Consider the following 16,355-nt stretch of genomic DNA (forward strand, 5'->3'; position numbering starts at 1 on the left):
CTCAAAAATATTAAGTAACTTACCATAAGTTACCCAATTAATCAGGTTAAAGCAATGTTATAAAATGATGTTCTTTTATTATAACAGTCCATTTTTCTCCATTTCTGTTTAATTATGAAATGAATGCATATATACAAAAAGTGTGGTGTAAAAAGTAAAATTTCCTATACCAACTCAGTCTTCTCACCAGAGGTAATTTACATTTTATATATATATATATATATATATATATATATATATATATATATGCATATACATATATACAGACATATATATTAGATTATATAGCACACACATATATACATATATATACACATATATATATATTAGATTACATAGCATTTATATAAATAAAGATATTATAGACACTACACAAAGAAAAATGTTCAGACATATTTTTCATAAATGATATCATACAAAGTAAGTTGTACTCTGGACTTTTTTTACCCTCTTTTCAATTTTTGATGACAATGCATATAGACCTCTTTCAGTAAGTCGGGTGGCTATGTTGTATTGTATATTATGGATACTCCATGATTTATTTAAATATCCCTTCTTGATGACTATATAGTTGTTTCCACTGTTTGTGTTTTAACAAAAAGGGCTCCAGTAAAGATTGTTGTACATATATTTGTAGACGTGAATAAGGAATCAGGTAGATGGAAAAATATTGGTTTTAATTTCTACCTTGTCATTAAGTTGATAATGTAGAGACATTAGAATATATGTAGGTATGAGTTTTTTACTTATTGTTTCTTTCCCTGAGGTTGGTGACGTCAACAACAGCAGAAATTTTTTGGCTATGTCTACGTAGTACTAAGGTATAAATGCACTGTTCTGATCGTGAATTCTTTATTCTGTTTACCTATTATTTATATTAGGTGCCTACCATGTCCCAAGCACTCTGCCAAGTGCCAGGGATGAAGAGAGGAGTAAGATATAGTCCCTGACAATAAGAAGTTTACAGTACAAGGGAATAGCTTATTTTTGGGTATTTGAAAACTTGCAAATGAATAATATAATTTTAAACATTTATGACAGAAGAATTTCATGTCATTTAGACAAAGACAGGCACATGACTGATTATCCTAACACTAACCATGGCAACTCAATTCTTGAGGACAAATCATCTAGGGTATCTCCCTCCCTCATTTTCATCTGTGTTAGAGTGATTTCATAAATAGTGTTTCTCTTTTTGAATTTTGTGAGTCATCATAGTTCAGATTATCAGTTGATTTTTTTTTTCATAAGCTATTGAAACACATTACAGGAGACACTTCTAAATATCCCTTCAATACCCATGATACATAAACTATGAGGAGCAGTCACCTGTGAGTGTGAGGTGAAATATTTAGTCCTGTTGTGCTAAGGGTATTCAAATAATGCATTTCTGGCCAACGAGACACACATAGACATGTACTGAGCTACTATCAAGTCTTTCGTGTTTCCTCATAATAAGACAGACTTGGCGATTGCAGCTCTTCTCTACCTGCCTTCTTCCCACCTTGAAAGTCAACATGATGTCTGGAGTTTCAGCAGCTCTCTTGTGACCAGCTGGTGAGAAAAGCTAACTTTAAAGACTAAAGAATGTTAAGAGAAAGTGTTTGGTTTTTTAATGGAATCATTGAGAACCTGCACGAATGTCAACAGCTGACTACCTTCCGATTTCTTATTATGTGAAAAAAATTAAACCCCACACATTTAGTCCTCTGACAGTTAGGCTTTTTGTCATTTCCAGCTGAATTCATCGGGGCTCCATTGGGTTTTGGTAGTAGAGGCCTCTCACGTTCATTGGGAATCAATATAATAAACTGGACAATTTTTGAATGCTCTATCATCGTTCTGCCTATGTTACTGTTTTTCATAATATTCTTTCATAAGGTCATTTTTCATGCTGTAATTTAGAAATTTTGATTTAAATGTTTTCTTGCTTAAATTGAAAAGTTGGAACATTAGTTAGGATTTTAATAAGTTTTTTAAAGGGAGAAATTACCTTTTAATGTTGTCTATTGAATCACACAAGCCCTATTTGAAGTATGGTGCCAAAAGTTAACAGGGCTATTACTTTTTTCTCATTGGATTCTTGACACATCCAGGTGCATCACAAATATAACCAGAACATTGGCTAGATAGAATAACTTTTGCTTCCTCAGTTCACTCTAACACAGTAGATAAAGAACTCACTGGTATTCTTCTCCTCGATTTTTGCAAACAACTTATCTACAGAGGATTAGCTATCTCAAGCTCTGCTTTGTTATAAACTCCATGAATTCCAAATTCTACTTCTCAAAGTGGCCATGGCAGCAGGGTTGCTCCACCCAAAGACTCACAGCTAAGGAGACTCCATATGGCCCACCTTGAAAAGCCAGTTTCTAATACTTACAGAGCGTACACAAAACCTTGTTACAGTCTGATAGGTCTCTGATAATTGGACTGTCACATGCAAAAAGGTCTATCTTTCCTAGGTCTATAGTCAGTTATCAATCTTGTATAAATACAACTTTTTACCTGGTCCAAAGGACATCTTCAGATAGCCAAAGCAAGAATGTGACAGATGTACTTATCCACACCTTTTAAGATTTTATAGAACCTCGGAAACTCAGGGAAAACATGATACACATAAACATTTACAAAGGAATATAGAATTATCACCATTGGGAAAACACTGTAGTTCTTGAGGGATTATTTTATATCATTCAATTAATAACAAAAAAATGTAGTCCTCATTTGCTCATACATGGTAAAATGAGATGGGTCTAAAGTATTTGGTTATCCTCATTAACTCTAGGCTTATTGAAAATGTTGCTCTTTTTGTTAAATTCTGTAGTGCATTCTTAAGAAACTGGGGATGATAAAATAGCCTAATTAGTCCTTGATTTGAATCCCATTAATTTGCTAAACCAAGACTTTATTGTTATTGGCACTTTATTGTTATTGATAGTCTTAACAACAATATCCATCCCCCCCGGAAAAAAACAAAGAAGCTGATTTAAAAAAAGGAGAGTTTACCTGATTTCCTCCCATGCCATGACAGTTGAATATGCCGACTTTTTCATTTTCCTTGCGGCCCATGTTGTCTAAACATTGATTGGTTTCCACATTTCTTATCTAAAGGAAACACACAAAAACACAAGTCAGATGGTGGTAGAAGCCAGAAAATCTTTCTGATATTATTAAAGCATATATTGAAAACAAAATGATAGATGTTTGTAAGGAAATTTCTCTAAGAAGAACACATTGCTTTAAATAATATTTTTTCCTTTTTATATTTTCAGATCTGTATAAGTTTCTAAACTCCTATTGAAGTAAACGTGAACATCACTGGCATTCTTATTAGCATCTAATCAAGAGGCACTCCTTGTTTATAGCACAGCAGTAGAGAAGAAAGAAACATCAACATATTATAAATTAGGAATTCTTCCCAAAATCCTTTTAAAATTAGAACAGTTTCCAAATTCCACTCAAATAACCAATCCATTCTTGAACTTCCTATAGTACCATATGCAAAGGAATAGAAACAAATTGGTTAAATACTCAAATTTATGTTTTTATAGAGTTCTTCATTACTATATGTTCCATTTTGTATATTAACAAAAATTAATTACATCATTTCTTTCTGTAACTAAAACACATCCATGCATCTTTTTTCATTCCTAATGTCAAATTTGATGGAAAGCAGTTGACCCTAAGAAAACCTATTACAATGCTAAGTGGTGATTTCACATTAAAAATTCCTCCGGAGCAAGATTAAACTGCCAACTGCAAACATAAGATTTTTGGTTTACACTCAAACACTGCATTAGTCCCATAATTAACCTAAAGTTAATACATATTTGAGCCAAGTGTAATTACAAAACCCATGCATTGAGTTTAAAAATGCTGAAATTACTAAATCATGTATAAACAAACGCAAAACAAAAAAGAAGAAAACACTTTCTAGTACATGGAATGTTTTGAATCATTCTCCTTAATCTTAACACCAAGTATGTATTTACTATACTTTCCCACTTCGCTTCCGAAAAGTTCTTATCTCTGACCCTGATTAGGATATACATATTTTCACTGTTCACTTATACATTGCTTGGATATACCTAATTAGTTATCTATGCATTAGGTACATGTTTATTCATATTGGCAAATGAATAAGATTAAAAACTGCTATAGAAGATGGATTAGGTTTATACGATAAGGTGCATTTTTCCGAATTCCGGCAACTATTACTTGACATCAATTAATAGTTTCTGGAATTGGCAAAAATGGTATGATTTGCATTAAGGCCCCAAATGGCAATTGAGAACAGTGGGGATTAAAATTCACACTTGGTAAGAGTTGGAAAGAGTTGAGCAGAGTGGTTAAACTCTGTTCCAGTGGGTTGAGATTTAGAGCAGGGTTATAGATATTTCAATCAAGAATCTGAGCAGCAACCCATTAGAAAAGACAGACCACACCATGAATATTAGAGGGGAAAAAATATAAGCTTCAAGAAGCAACATCATGTCCAAGTCCCAAACTGGTGGGTTTAGGGCTGAAATATCCTCTCCACCTGATTTAAGTTGGTTCAGGCACTGAAGGAGACTGAGCCAATGGACTGAGGCTAAAGATTTTTCAGGACCTGTAGCTTGACAGGACTAAGGAAAGTAACAATTGATAGATGATGTAGTAAATTGATCTGCCTGGGGCCGGCCCGGTGGCTCAGGCGGTTGGAGCTCCATGCTCCTAGCTCCGAGGGCTGCCAGTTCCATTCCCACATGGGCCAGTGGGCTCTCAACCGTAAGGTTGCCTGTTCAACTACTCCAGTCTCGCAAGGGATGGTGGGCAGCGCCCCCTGCAACTAGAAACGGCAACTGGACCTGGAGCTGAGCTGTGTCCTCCAGACTAAGATTGAAAGGATAACTTGACTTGGAAAAAAGGCGTGGAAGTACACACTGTTCCCCAATAAAGTCCTGTTCCCCTTCCCCAATAAAAAAAAAAAATTGATCTGCCTATGTTTCAGAGTGTGATCAATATATAACATATATTGTTACATGTTTTTGAATCATTTTTAAATCCCTTACATCTGACTTTTCTTGTTAACTTTTCACAAATTGCAGACTCCTTGGGAAACAATAAAATTCATTATTATTTATCATCCAGAAAAGTATAGAATAATGGAATACTATAATACTTAGAGGAATATTTATGTCACCAAAGTGAATAAAGTAAACATAGTCCATTTCATCATGGAGCGTACATTTTAGAAGGGAAGAGTGCAATACCCAAATGCATTTGTAATATATCAGAAGATCAAGAAGTCCTATAAAGAAATATAAAGCACAGTAAAGGTAAGAAAGTGATGGTGGGGATATTATTTTAGTTAGGGGTCCAAGAAAGTCCCCTTTGAGGAAATAATACTTGAAAAGGCACCTTATTGAAATGAGAGAGCAGCCATATTTCAATTTTGGAAGAGCATTCTAGACAGAGGGAACAGCAAATTGATGCTCCCTGCAGCTGAGAAAACTGAGTGAAATACGGGGCTAACAATGTGGCCAGGGTACAGTGAGTGAGGAACAGATTGGAGAGGCATGCAAGACTAAACAATATAAGAAATCCTAAGTTTTTGAGCATGAGGGTGACATATTAACAGCTTTTTATGACTGCTGTGTAGAGAACAGACTAGACAGGGGCAGCATTGGAAGTAGAGAAACGAGTAAGAGAACTATTGCAGTCATGACAGCAAGAGATGATAGTTACTTGGAATAGTAGGATAATAATGGAAGTGGACAGGTCAAATTTGGCATGTTTTTTAAAGTTTGAACGAAGTAGGACTTGCAATCGAATTAAATATGAGCTACGAGGGAAAAAAAAAAAGACATCCTAAGGTTTTGGCCTGAGCAAATGGGTAAACAGTGCTTCCATTTACTGGTAACAATATTCTGAGGTTCTGTATATGTTATTGAACTATATCTGTGGCCTTTATATTTGAAAATCAATTTGGTAGACCTGAAATCTTTGGCTCACAAAATATGTTTTCAAGTACTTTTAAAAGGTTATTCTATTAACTGTCCACATAAATAGCTGCTTTTGAAAAGTCTGATGATAATCTGGTTTTCTTTTCCTTACAAATGTCTCTTTGCCTGAATGTCAAACTGATTTTTTTTTCTTTTCTTTAAAGTCTAATACATTTACCACAGTACATCTTAATATTGTTCATTCTGGATCACTCTTCCAGGTATGTAGTGTTCCTTTTTAACATGTTTCAATTCTATTTTCAGGAACATTTCCTTGAATTATACTTATATCTGAAAGGTTTATGTCACTAGTCCTATGATACCAAATTAAAAAAAAAAAAGCCCATGTACACCTAGAAGGCAGGTTAATATATATCACGCTGGTATATATCAGGTTGTTCTCAAATCAGTGAGCTCAATATGATGGGAATCTGCTACTCATTCTTCAAAATATAAAAATGGCCAGTAGTGTGTACTGACAATGCTCAACAAGCAAATCTTAATGCAAATTACAAGATTGTGTGGCATACATGAAAGTTGAAACTATGCATCTCATATTTTGAGATGAAAAAAATGATCACATTTAGGATTATCTTTATGATTTTCATATCAAAACCTTTCTAAAAATACTTAGGACCTCAGTCAAATATATATTCCCAAAGAATCTTGTTGAAGCAAAGGAGTGAAATTTTAGAAAAGACCCTGATCTTGTTATTGATACCATATTACTTGACAATACCAATTGCTTGATCATGCTATTAAGAATAATCTAGGCAACCAACTACTGAGGACCTTTATCCATTAGAAATTCCTTACAGAGTCTGTTTTATGACTTGTATCAACATAAGTATAGCACACTGGTAGTTCTGAGATCTGCAATATTCATTTAACTCATTCTTTATGTTATGGTATAGCTTTGAATATATGGTGTACAGCCAACATAGTTTTAAATGTCTGCTTTGGTATTTCTTTGTTCACACATAATATTTTATTGCTTGAAAACAAATTTTAATAATATAAACTTGAGAGCATTTTCCAACGTGTTTTTTGATGTTTGAAATCAGCAAGCCTTTTTATAAATATTTCTGCACATCAGCAGTATCTTTAGTAATGTTCTTACCACTTAAATAGTTCGTTCATTAGCTTTTGGTCCCTCTGCTGGATTGTAGCAAGCAACAATGGAACTCCAATTCTAAAAAGAGGCATACACTCTCACCACACAAACCTTTACATTTGAAAACTACGTAATATGTAAAATCCATTCTAAATATGAGTCTAAATTTAAAATAGCTTTTCTTTTTGGCTTTTTTGCTTTAATTATGACAACACTTGCTTATCCTTCAGTTGCACATTATGTTACTCTTTATCATTATTTTTACATATGTCAACTTCATTTGATTTCTCTTAACTTTGTAAAGAACATTCACAGTAAATTCCAGAGTTAAATGTTAATTTTTCCATACTATAATTACCACACTGAATATTCATTTAAATATATTTTATCTTTACCAAATTGTGAAAAATCAGAGGGATGAGTACAAAATCTATACACTTAACATATCCAAGATGAGTTTGGTTTAGAATGCCCTGATTAATGACTATGAGATTAAATATTCTAAATATGTGATATCTTAACCCCATGCCACACACAAAAAAGGAAAGGACACAGAAAATTGAACAATTTCAATTATTTTGGTGTATAGTAGAAACAAACAACAACAATCCTAGGAGAATTCAGTATATGCCTAACTTGCATATCATTTGTGGCAGTTGTTTGTGCCAATACATATTTGAGTAATAACATTAGAATTAGTTTTAGCCTAATTATTAGAAATATGAAGTAAACATGTTTTTCAGGTAATAAACTCACTCTCATTTTGTCAACAGGTTACTCAATCAGCCCAACATTCTTTAAGGTTAACATCTGATAAAAAGTTTCATATTCTGTCTGTACATATGCTTAGTCAGTTATCCTGGGATCAAAATTAGCTACTGGGTACCAAAGACTTTTAGAAATATAATCACAGGTAGAGGGAATGTCCCCATTTGTCTGAGCCATCTAAAATGATGTTTTCCTACTGGAATCTTATTAAAGAATCAAGAAGACTGTGACTGTATAAATAGATCGATCTCCTGATTATCAACAGTGAGGGTAAAACCCTAAGTGTTTTAGCCTCTGCATTTGGTAGTATCTGATTATCCCCTTAATCCCTGCAGCCTAGCAGCTTCATAGATGTCTATTTTTAATCATTTGAACTTGCTCTTTAACAATCTTTAAGGATATAGTACCAATATGCTGCAATAGTAACTATTTCTTATAGTTAAAGAATACAGAGGAAAACAGTGTTGAGGTCAAGTAGGTACTACAAAGTACATAGACTGATACCTAACCATCTTCAAAGCAACATGCCACTGCAAATTTTAAGCCTCAAGAGTTAAGTCAATTGGCTCCAGAAATCCTCTTTTCCGTTTTCTTGCTCTCTGATATACCTTTGTTCTATATAGCTCAGAAAACATTTCTTTTTTTTTTCCCCCAAAACGCTGGACTGTCATAGGCCAAAATTTAGAGTGAGGGGTTATTTCTTTAGAATGCCATTTTCAATCTTAAACTTGAATTAGACTTTATATTACAACATCAGAACCTGGCATACTAAATCTACGTAAGCTAAAAGGCTAGCTAGTTAAGAGAGAATTTAATGCTGCAAAGAGCTTGACTTCCTCCTTATTCCATTAAGATCTGCTTACTGAGTCTAAAAGGCACATGCTTCATTAAGCTACTTAAAGGTTTTAGTTCAAAGCAATTGCACAGCTTTTAACTTCCCATTGGAAACTGAATGAAATTCATGGGCTGGGTAAGGTAATATTTCAATTATCTGAGTAAAATGAAAGCATAAGAAATTAAGATACAATGACCTGACATCAATAACTCTACTGATGATTATTTTGGTGACAATATATGATAAAGAGAAACCAAATACCATATTTGCCTCTATCTTCCAGCACCACTAGGAAAATTAAAAATAAAAATTGACAGGGAAATGTTTATATTCTCCAATGCATTGCAATACTATATAGACTTTGAAAAACACTGAAACTTATAGAAATTGTAAATTGTTAAATCTTAATAATTTCATTTGAAATTAAGTGAGGAGTACATATGAATACACTACAAAGAAATAATTTTGCTGTCTTGATAATAGCTCGGACACTCTAACTTTTTGATATATAGTACCTCCACATATAAGGCAAATTAGCTTTTCCTTTCTTTTCTATATGGTTAATGACAAGCAGTAAGAAAGAAAAAAGATTTAAGTAAATGACTATTGCCCATTAAGAGTTCATCCCAAACTCATTATCAACATGTTAACCTTAAATTATGTATATATGACTATGCAAAATTGAATGGGAAGTAGTGCTTGGTGAATTTGTCCTTTTGTTTCCATGGAAACAGTTGCTGGATTATTTCTCTTTAAATCTGGTTTTAAAGAAGAAAACTAAAGTACATTAATATCCTAGATGTTAAAACCTTAATATATATCATAGATTTTTGAATGTGTTGGGTTTTTGAAACAGCATGCTTATATACTTCACGTAGTGTATCTTTTATTTATACTGACTTTATTGATTCTCTCATTTCATCCCCCAACCCACCTTTTCAGTAGTATAGCTTAAGAATAAAGGTGTTTCCTTATTTGACTTTGCATCCTTAGCATAGGACACAGGTTCTAGCTGAAGCTCTTATTTAATAAAAGCATTTTGAATGAATAAAATATCATAATATAATCTATTTTATCCTTCTAGTTGTAATAAAAAGTGAGCTTTGGTGTCAGACTAAATCCATGTACTTGCCTCCTGACTTCAATAAATAGATACCTCTATGACCCATAGGTCAAAAATATCAACTTTCTATATCTCATTTTCCATATTAAATGGGGTATAATAAACCCCAAAGTCATGGAGTTGTGATTTTAAAATGATATAATTGTTATAAAACATCTAGAATAATGCTTGAGGTAGTAAGAAGTCAATAAATGGTAGTTATAATGACAATAACTATACTGGTGCTGCTACTACTTTTTGCCAGGCATGGTGCTAGATACTCTGTATTTTCAATTATCTCTACAACCCTGTGTGATTATCTTCCTGCTGGTACCAGAAAGAATACCACTCATGTGCCACTTAAGTTGTAAACTCTGAGGGCAGGATTCAAACCCTCCTCTGCTTAACTCCAAGGCCTGGGATTTTTTTCAATACAATATACTGCCTTTTCTGGATGTTTCATAAACCCAAAAAGGTACAACCTTTCTCTTTCCAACCTTTTCCAACTATTTTTATAAATTGAAATACGGCCACCTGACCCATCACAGAAGATAGCTAATTCAAAGTCAGTAGATTGTACAAATAAATTTGTACACATTATACTCTATTTTTACTTTTTCAGAAAGTCAAGTAATTAAGTTTCCTTGATGTAGTGCAGAAAAGCATAAAATTGGATTTTTAGCATGGCAGTAAACATCTCTATTCTGTTTCAGAACTCTAAGTCTTCCTCAGGAGTCATCTGGGTGGCCCCAGAGAATTTCCAAAAATGTCCTGTTTACTCATATATGTCTCGTTATAGGCCCTGGTCATGTCTCCTTTTAGAAAAAGTAATCAAATGTTTACTCATCAGCTGGGTCTATTGAGTACAGTGTGAGAAATACTCCACTACAAGAATAAAAACTCCCTTTTCTAAGGGTATAGTCAGGTTCACAATTGTTCAAACAAACTTTTCAGTAAAGAAATGAGAATATTGGATATTTTATTGGGGATCTTCAGTAGAACTAGATTATAATAACTAGCATGCAAATAGTGTTGAAATTTAAAAAGCACTCTCATACATTTTATGTAGTGAACATAAATCCGTATGACATTGCTGCTAACACGGTATATTATGTATTTGAAAGCAATGACAACAAGCCTCCAACTCCCACCATAAAAACAAAATAAATAAATAAAACCCTGAAGCACAGGACAAGTACATGACTAAAGTCACACCCACAAAGTGGTACATTCAGTGTTATTACACAAAAAAATGTGCACTACACTATTCATATTAAGGTTAAATATATGTACACTGAGAGATTCTGTAGAGTGGTATTTACGTGGCTAATGAGGAAGTGGATATTTGACAAATAGGGCATCTATATGGCACAGAAAAACAGCCTTTCAGAACAATTTAGCTAGGCCTCCATTCAGCTTGAACTCTATTTTCTTTAATTATTTTCTAGTTAATCATAAGTAAATCTGTTTATGGATTAAAGTTATAAAGTTACAGATTTTTTTGGCACATAAACCAAAAAAGTATTAGCTCAAACTTCATAAATTTTTAGATACTCTACTATTATGATGTACAAAAACAACAACTTCAATGAAAGGACAAAATTAATATTTATTTTCAAAATGCATTATATCATTGCTGTTGAACTGCTTTAATTACAACCGATATTAAATTAATTTTGATCCCCTAACCTAATCCAAATTAAGGTGGAAATTACCAATAAGGAGCATACAATCATAAAAGAATAATTCTTATTTGAGCAACTGAATATGTATGATGAATATATGTTTGTATAATTGTGATGAAGCCAACTGTGTATTTCTGAAGATAATATATACAGAGGATGCCAAAAAAAGTATACGCATTTTAAGAAAGGAAAAAACTGTATTGAAATTGTAATACAGTGAATAATGCTAGCATTCATTTGAGTAACACCATCTTCTGAGTGAACATCATACTACATATTGCTACCGTAATTCAATCCAACTTCGAAAAGTAATACATAGATAACATCTCTTAAAACGCGTACATTTTTTTTGGCATCCCCGGTATTTTGAAAAAGAATGGTTCTCAGTGGGTCCACAAAGTCAATACGATTTTAATAATAACACTAAGATATGACCTGCAGATTTCACCTCCACTTTTCATGAATATACAAAGAGTCTTCCAGAGACTACACGGTGTGTAGTATCACAGTAGATTGAATACCGAAACAGAGATTAAGAATCCAGCTATCTTCTAATAGGCAGTTGATGCAATGTACAAAACTATAAATGATGCTAATTTTCTTACCAGTTTATTTTGCTTTGGAAAATATTTGTCAAAAATCTTAATTACGTTAACATGTAATGAATTATTATTTTATTTTAGTGAATTAATAAACAGGTTTTAAGGTTCTCAGTTTTAGTTTCAATATAGTAAATATTAATAGTTCTACCCCCATAATCAAAAGCTCTCTGGGGTTCACATTGAAAGGTCCATAGGACCAAAAAGTTTCAGAGCTGTTGGTAAAGAAACAAGAAAACACTATTTATTCAGTCTTAAACTATCTGCTTACTTTTACAAATCCCAATGATAAAGATCTTTATGGTCCTTGTAATGTAGGAGAAGTCATTAAAAATAGATCTACTTAAATAACCTTGAAGCATTTTATTCATAACATAAAAAAATACTGAGCTCCTTAGAAATTGCTCCATTTGCAAAATATATTTATAACTTAACCAAAATAAATAATTCATACCTCACCAAGTGAATAATAACGTCTTGGGATCTGGGAGTCCGGATAGATGTTTTCAAGGTACCAAGAAAAGGGCTTACACTTCAGATTTTCTCTTAGTGTTTTTCTGACTGAAACATCTCCATAATCCACTTTGACAACACCTGAAATTTTTCAGAGAAACACATAAATCAGTTTGTGCTATTTTTGTTTTAGTACTGTTTCACTCTGTTTAATTTGCTATCAGGTTTTTTTCTCTATAATTATAAATCCATCAAATTCAATTGTATAAGCAGTTGCTACTACACTGATTTTCTTGCTAACATCCAGTTAGTACATTAAATAGACATAAAAAAGTTTTTCCATTGAATATGACTTTTCAAATGCAAATATTTATCATCAAGTACTTGTACTTCTTAGATTGAATAATTAATCAGCTAAGTATAAATTGGTATTAATTTAGCATCTTATAATCAAAGCTTAACTGAGCAGTGATAATGTCGTCGCTTCTCTTTAATAAAAATTTCAATAGCGCCAACATTTTTCTTAATGTTCATAGTTTCCCTACAGTGTCATTTACTTACTTACCACCTGCAGATTTCATGAGAAATTTACTCTATAAATATGATCCTCACAATGTACATACAGCACTTATATGTTCTAACTTTCCCTTCTCCTTCTTCAACTTTTATTCTACCTAGACTTAACCATAGACCTGATTTTTTCTTGATAGTTTTTTTCCTGTTTTATTTTATGATTTAATATAAGCCACCTGAAATCCTTGGCTAAATTAGTAAGTAAGCATAAAGAAATGAACATAAAATAATAGAATATACTCCCCGGTGTATATTAAAAATTACTTAGCTTTACTTCATATAATAACAGAATATATGAAATTAAAATAAATATTTTCATTGAAGATCACTAGAGAATGCTTTCTAGCTGATATATAAAAACAATTATGCCACTAATTTTTATATGAAAAATATGGTGATATGATTTGTTCATTATTAGCGATATTAAAAATGACATTTGACTGAATGACTAACTGTGATAAGACTAATTCTTTCTCATATTGTTTTGAAAAGGTCTCTGTTTAACACATTTCTTAAAGACCACTAAGCAACTAGACTTTGGTGCAGAAAAAAATCACCCAGTATTTAGTATATTCTATCCCAAACAAGAATCAATTGCCCATCAATCATTCTGTAAAATAAGAAGCAATTATTCAGACAGCCTAAATGTCTGCAACTAATGCCATTATTTAGGTCACTATATTCAAAAGCAATGACACTCTTGAAACTTATCACCTGCTAGTCCCACCCTCCCTCCACTGTTTCTTCAGAATTTTTGTTTTACAAAATTAAATGTTTTAGCAATGTTAGAAAACATTCTGATGATGCTTACCTGGCCAAAACATTTCCTTCTAAGAAAATATTGATATTTCTAGCTGATGTTCGAAGAGAAAACAAAAAGATCTAAGGGCATTTTAAACAAATATATAATATTTGCTTTCAAAATAATTTTATCCAGAACTTCTAAAGTTCAACCTTCAAAAGAAAAGTCTTGAAAAAATTTACAAAATAGATCACCAAAAGAATGTCTCTTTGTGTTAAGTGCTATGACAACAGAAATCATCTAATCGATAGTCTTTAAAATCTTATAAAGAGATGCCATTGGGTACAGGAAAAAAAGTTACTGTAGCTTCAGAGGACTTAGTTCAACAGTCAGTTTTCCTGTTCTGGTTTCATTTTTGAGGTAGGTGATTTAATTGAGGTCATTTTTTATATATCATTCGTCTCTTTTTTATCATGTTAAGATTTAATAGACTAGGCTGCAATTTTTTTTTTCCTAGGGGCGTTTTATGAGCAGTTTTCTGATTGGAAGGAAGTTTGAAGTTTCATTTGTATATTATTTTACATTAGATAAGAGAAAATGGTAATTTTGCCCACATCATATTTGGCAAAGGGTAGCAAGTGGAGAATGATAGAAATTGTAGTGGAAAGCTAAACCCTTCTTACTCTACCACCTGAAGCTACCGCTTGGCCTTAACGCTGCCACGTGGGTTTTGTCCTAGATAATTACTTTAAATTATCTTTAGAACTGCATAAAAAAATATCTTGAGCTTATCTTAATATTTTGGGAAGGATGGATTTTTCCCTCTTATCCATATTTTCCTACTTAGAAGTGAAATATTGTGTTAAGAGATAGTAGTGCTCACCAAACAGTCCATATAGCCTCCATTTCCCAGGCCCCTGCACAGACGCAGGAACATCTTTCTGGCCCTAGCCATTGAACCATGGGGGAAAGGGACATCTGTCAGTTCTGGTCTTAAATATAGAAGAGCATGTCTGACACCATCCAGCTTTCTTTTCCTTCAGTACAGGGACTGAGGTCTTGGACCCCAGTGGGCACAGCTATAAAATGGTGAGGTCTTTGCTTGCCTGTGTCAATGAGTAACTGTGAAGAAGAGCCTGAATTAGATTATTCAGATCCATGGCTTAAAATAGAATCTTCCATGTTTTGCAACCCTTATCTCCAAGCTCCTCTAGTTTATATAATTGTTTATCCAACAGTTTTACTGTGATCTCTAAGAGGCATCTCAAATTTGACACATCTAAAATAATCCTCTTGATTTTCCCTCTTGCTTCATCTCCAACGTTCTCCATTTCAGTAACTAGCACAAATATCTACCCATTTGCTCAGGGCAAAAACATAGGAGTAATTCTCTTTATCTCACATACATATATTCAATATATTAGCAAATTCTGTTGGCTCTTCATTCATAATATACCCCCTGCCCCTCCACCAACCCATCTACCATCCTTGTCCCACCCTGTCTCATCTCTTGCCTAGACTAACATTGCAACAGCTTCCTAACTAGTCCCTCTGACATCTTATATTGCTCCAGCTATCCCTTATTCACTATTGCCTGCTCCCTAGACAATATATTTTAAATATAAATAAAATCATGTCACTGCCCCGCTCCAAAGCTTCTAATGATTTTCCATGGTGCCAGGAATAATTGACAACATCCTAACCATTGCTTAAGATCCTTCATGAACTGACTCTTGACTATCTCTCTGAATCAGTCAGCTATATTCACTTTATCATAGTCACACAGGCTTTTTTTGTTGTTTTTTTTTTTTTCCTTTGCTTTTCTTCTAACATGCCAAAGCCGTTCCTAATTCATGGCTTTGTACTAATCTTTGTCCCTGTCTGGAATGGTATTATCCTGAAATGAGCTGTCCTTCACTTTGTACAAGTCTTTGCTCAAACTTCACTTCCTTAGGTTCACCCTGACCTTCTTATCTAAATTGACCCCTCCAATCCATTATCCTGAGGCAGGCTCTCTTCCTCTGTCCTGCTTAATTGTTCTCCAGAGCACTCATTACTACCTGATATTATATAATAGATTAATCTGCTCATTGCCTCCCACCAAAAACTTCAGATAAATTATTTAATCTCTTGAAGCCTTAGGTATCCTATCTGATAATATCTTACGAGATGCTGTGAATACTAAATACTGTCTGAAAAGGGCATAGTGCAGTGCCTCGTATATAATAATTGCTGAATACATATTGCATATTGGAATGGATATCTGTTATTTTTGCATGCCCAATATCCATTCTGCCTCTGGTAAGAGCATTAAAGTTTTTTTGGGCAACAATCCCTCCCCGCCACTTTCAGTTTGTGAGGTTTGGTGATCCTATTCCTCTACCCACATTTCCAGCTCCAAATGGGGCACAGACTGAAAGCATGTCACCAGGGAATCTTGTTAAAATGTAGATTCTGATTTGGTTGGTATGGAGTGAGGCCTGAGAGTCTGCATACC

The 16,355-nt window shown here is 33.4% G+C and overlaps 1 protein-coding gene across 3 annotated transcripts in view; it reads right to left on the reverse strand.

Annotated features, from left to right (window-relative positions):
• GALNT13 (polypeptide N-acetylgalactosaminyltransferase 13) overlaps window positions 1–16,355 on the reverse strand; it is a 465,175-nt gene that overhangs the window by 37,439 nt on the left and 411,381 nt on the right. For all 3 annotated transcript variants that reach the window (XM_033112248.1, XM_033112249.1, XM_033112247.1), the window contains exons 8-9: window positions 12,545–12,684; window positions 3,010–3,108 (exon numbers count right to left, since the gene is read on the reverse strand). In XM_033112248.1, the coding sequence (XP_032968139.1) occupies window positions 3,010–3,108; window positions 12,545–12,684 (239 nt within the window). The remainder of the gene's footprint in view (window positions 1–3,009; window positions 3,109–12,544; window positions 12,685–16,355) is intronic.

Source organism: Rhinolophus ferrumequinum, chromosome 8 (genome assembly GCF_004115265.2).
Source record: "Rhinolophus ferrumequinum isolate MPI-CBG mRhiFer1 chromosome 8, mRhiFer1_v1.p, whole genome shotgun sequence".
Classification (NCBI taxonomy): domain Eukaryota; kingdom Metazoa; phylum Chordata; class Mammalia; order Chiroptera; family Rhinolophidae; genus Rhinolophus; species Rhinolophus ferrumequinum.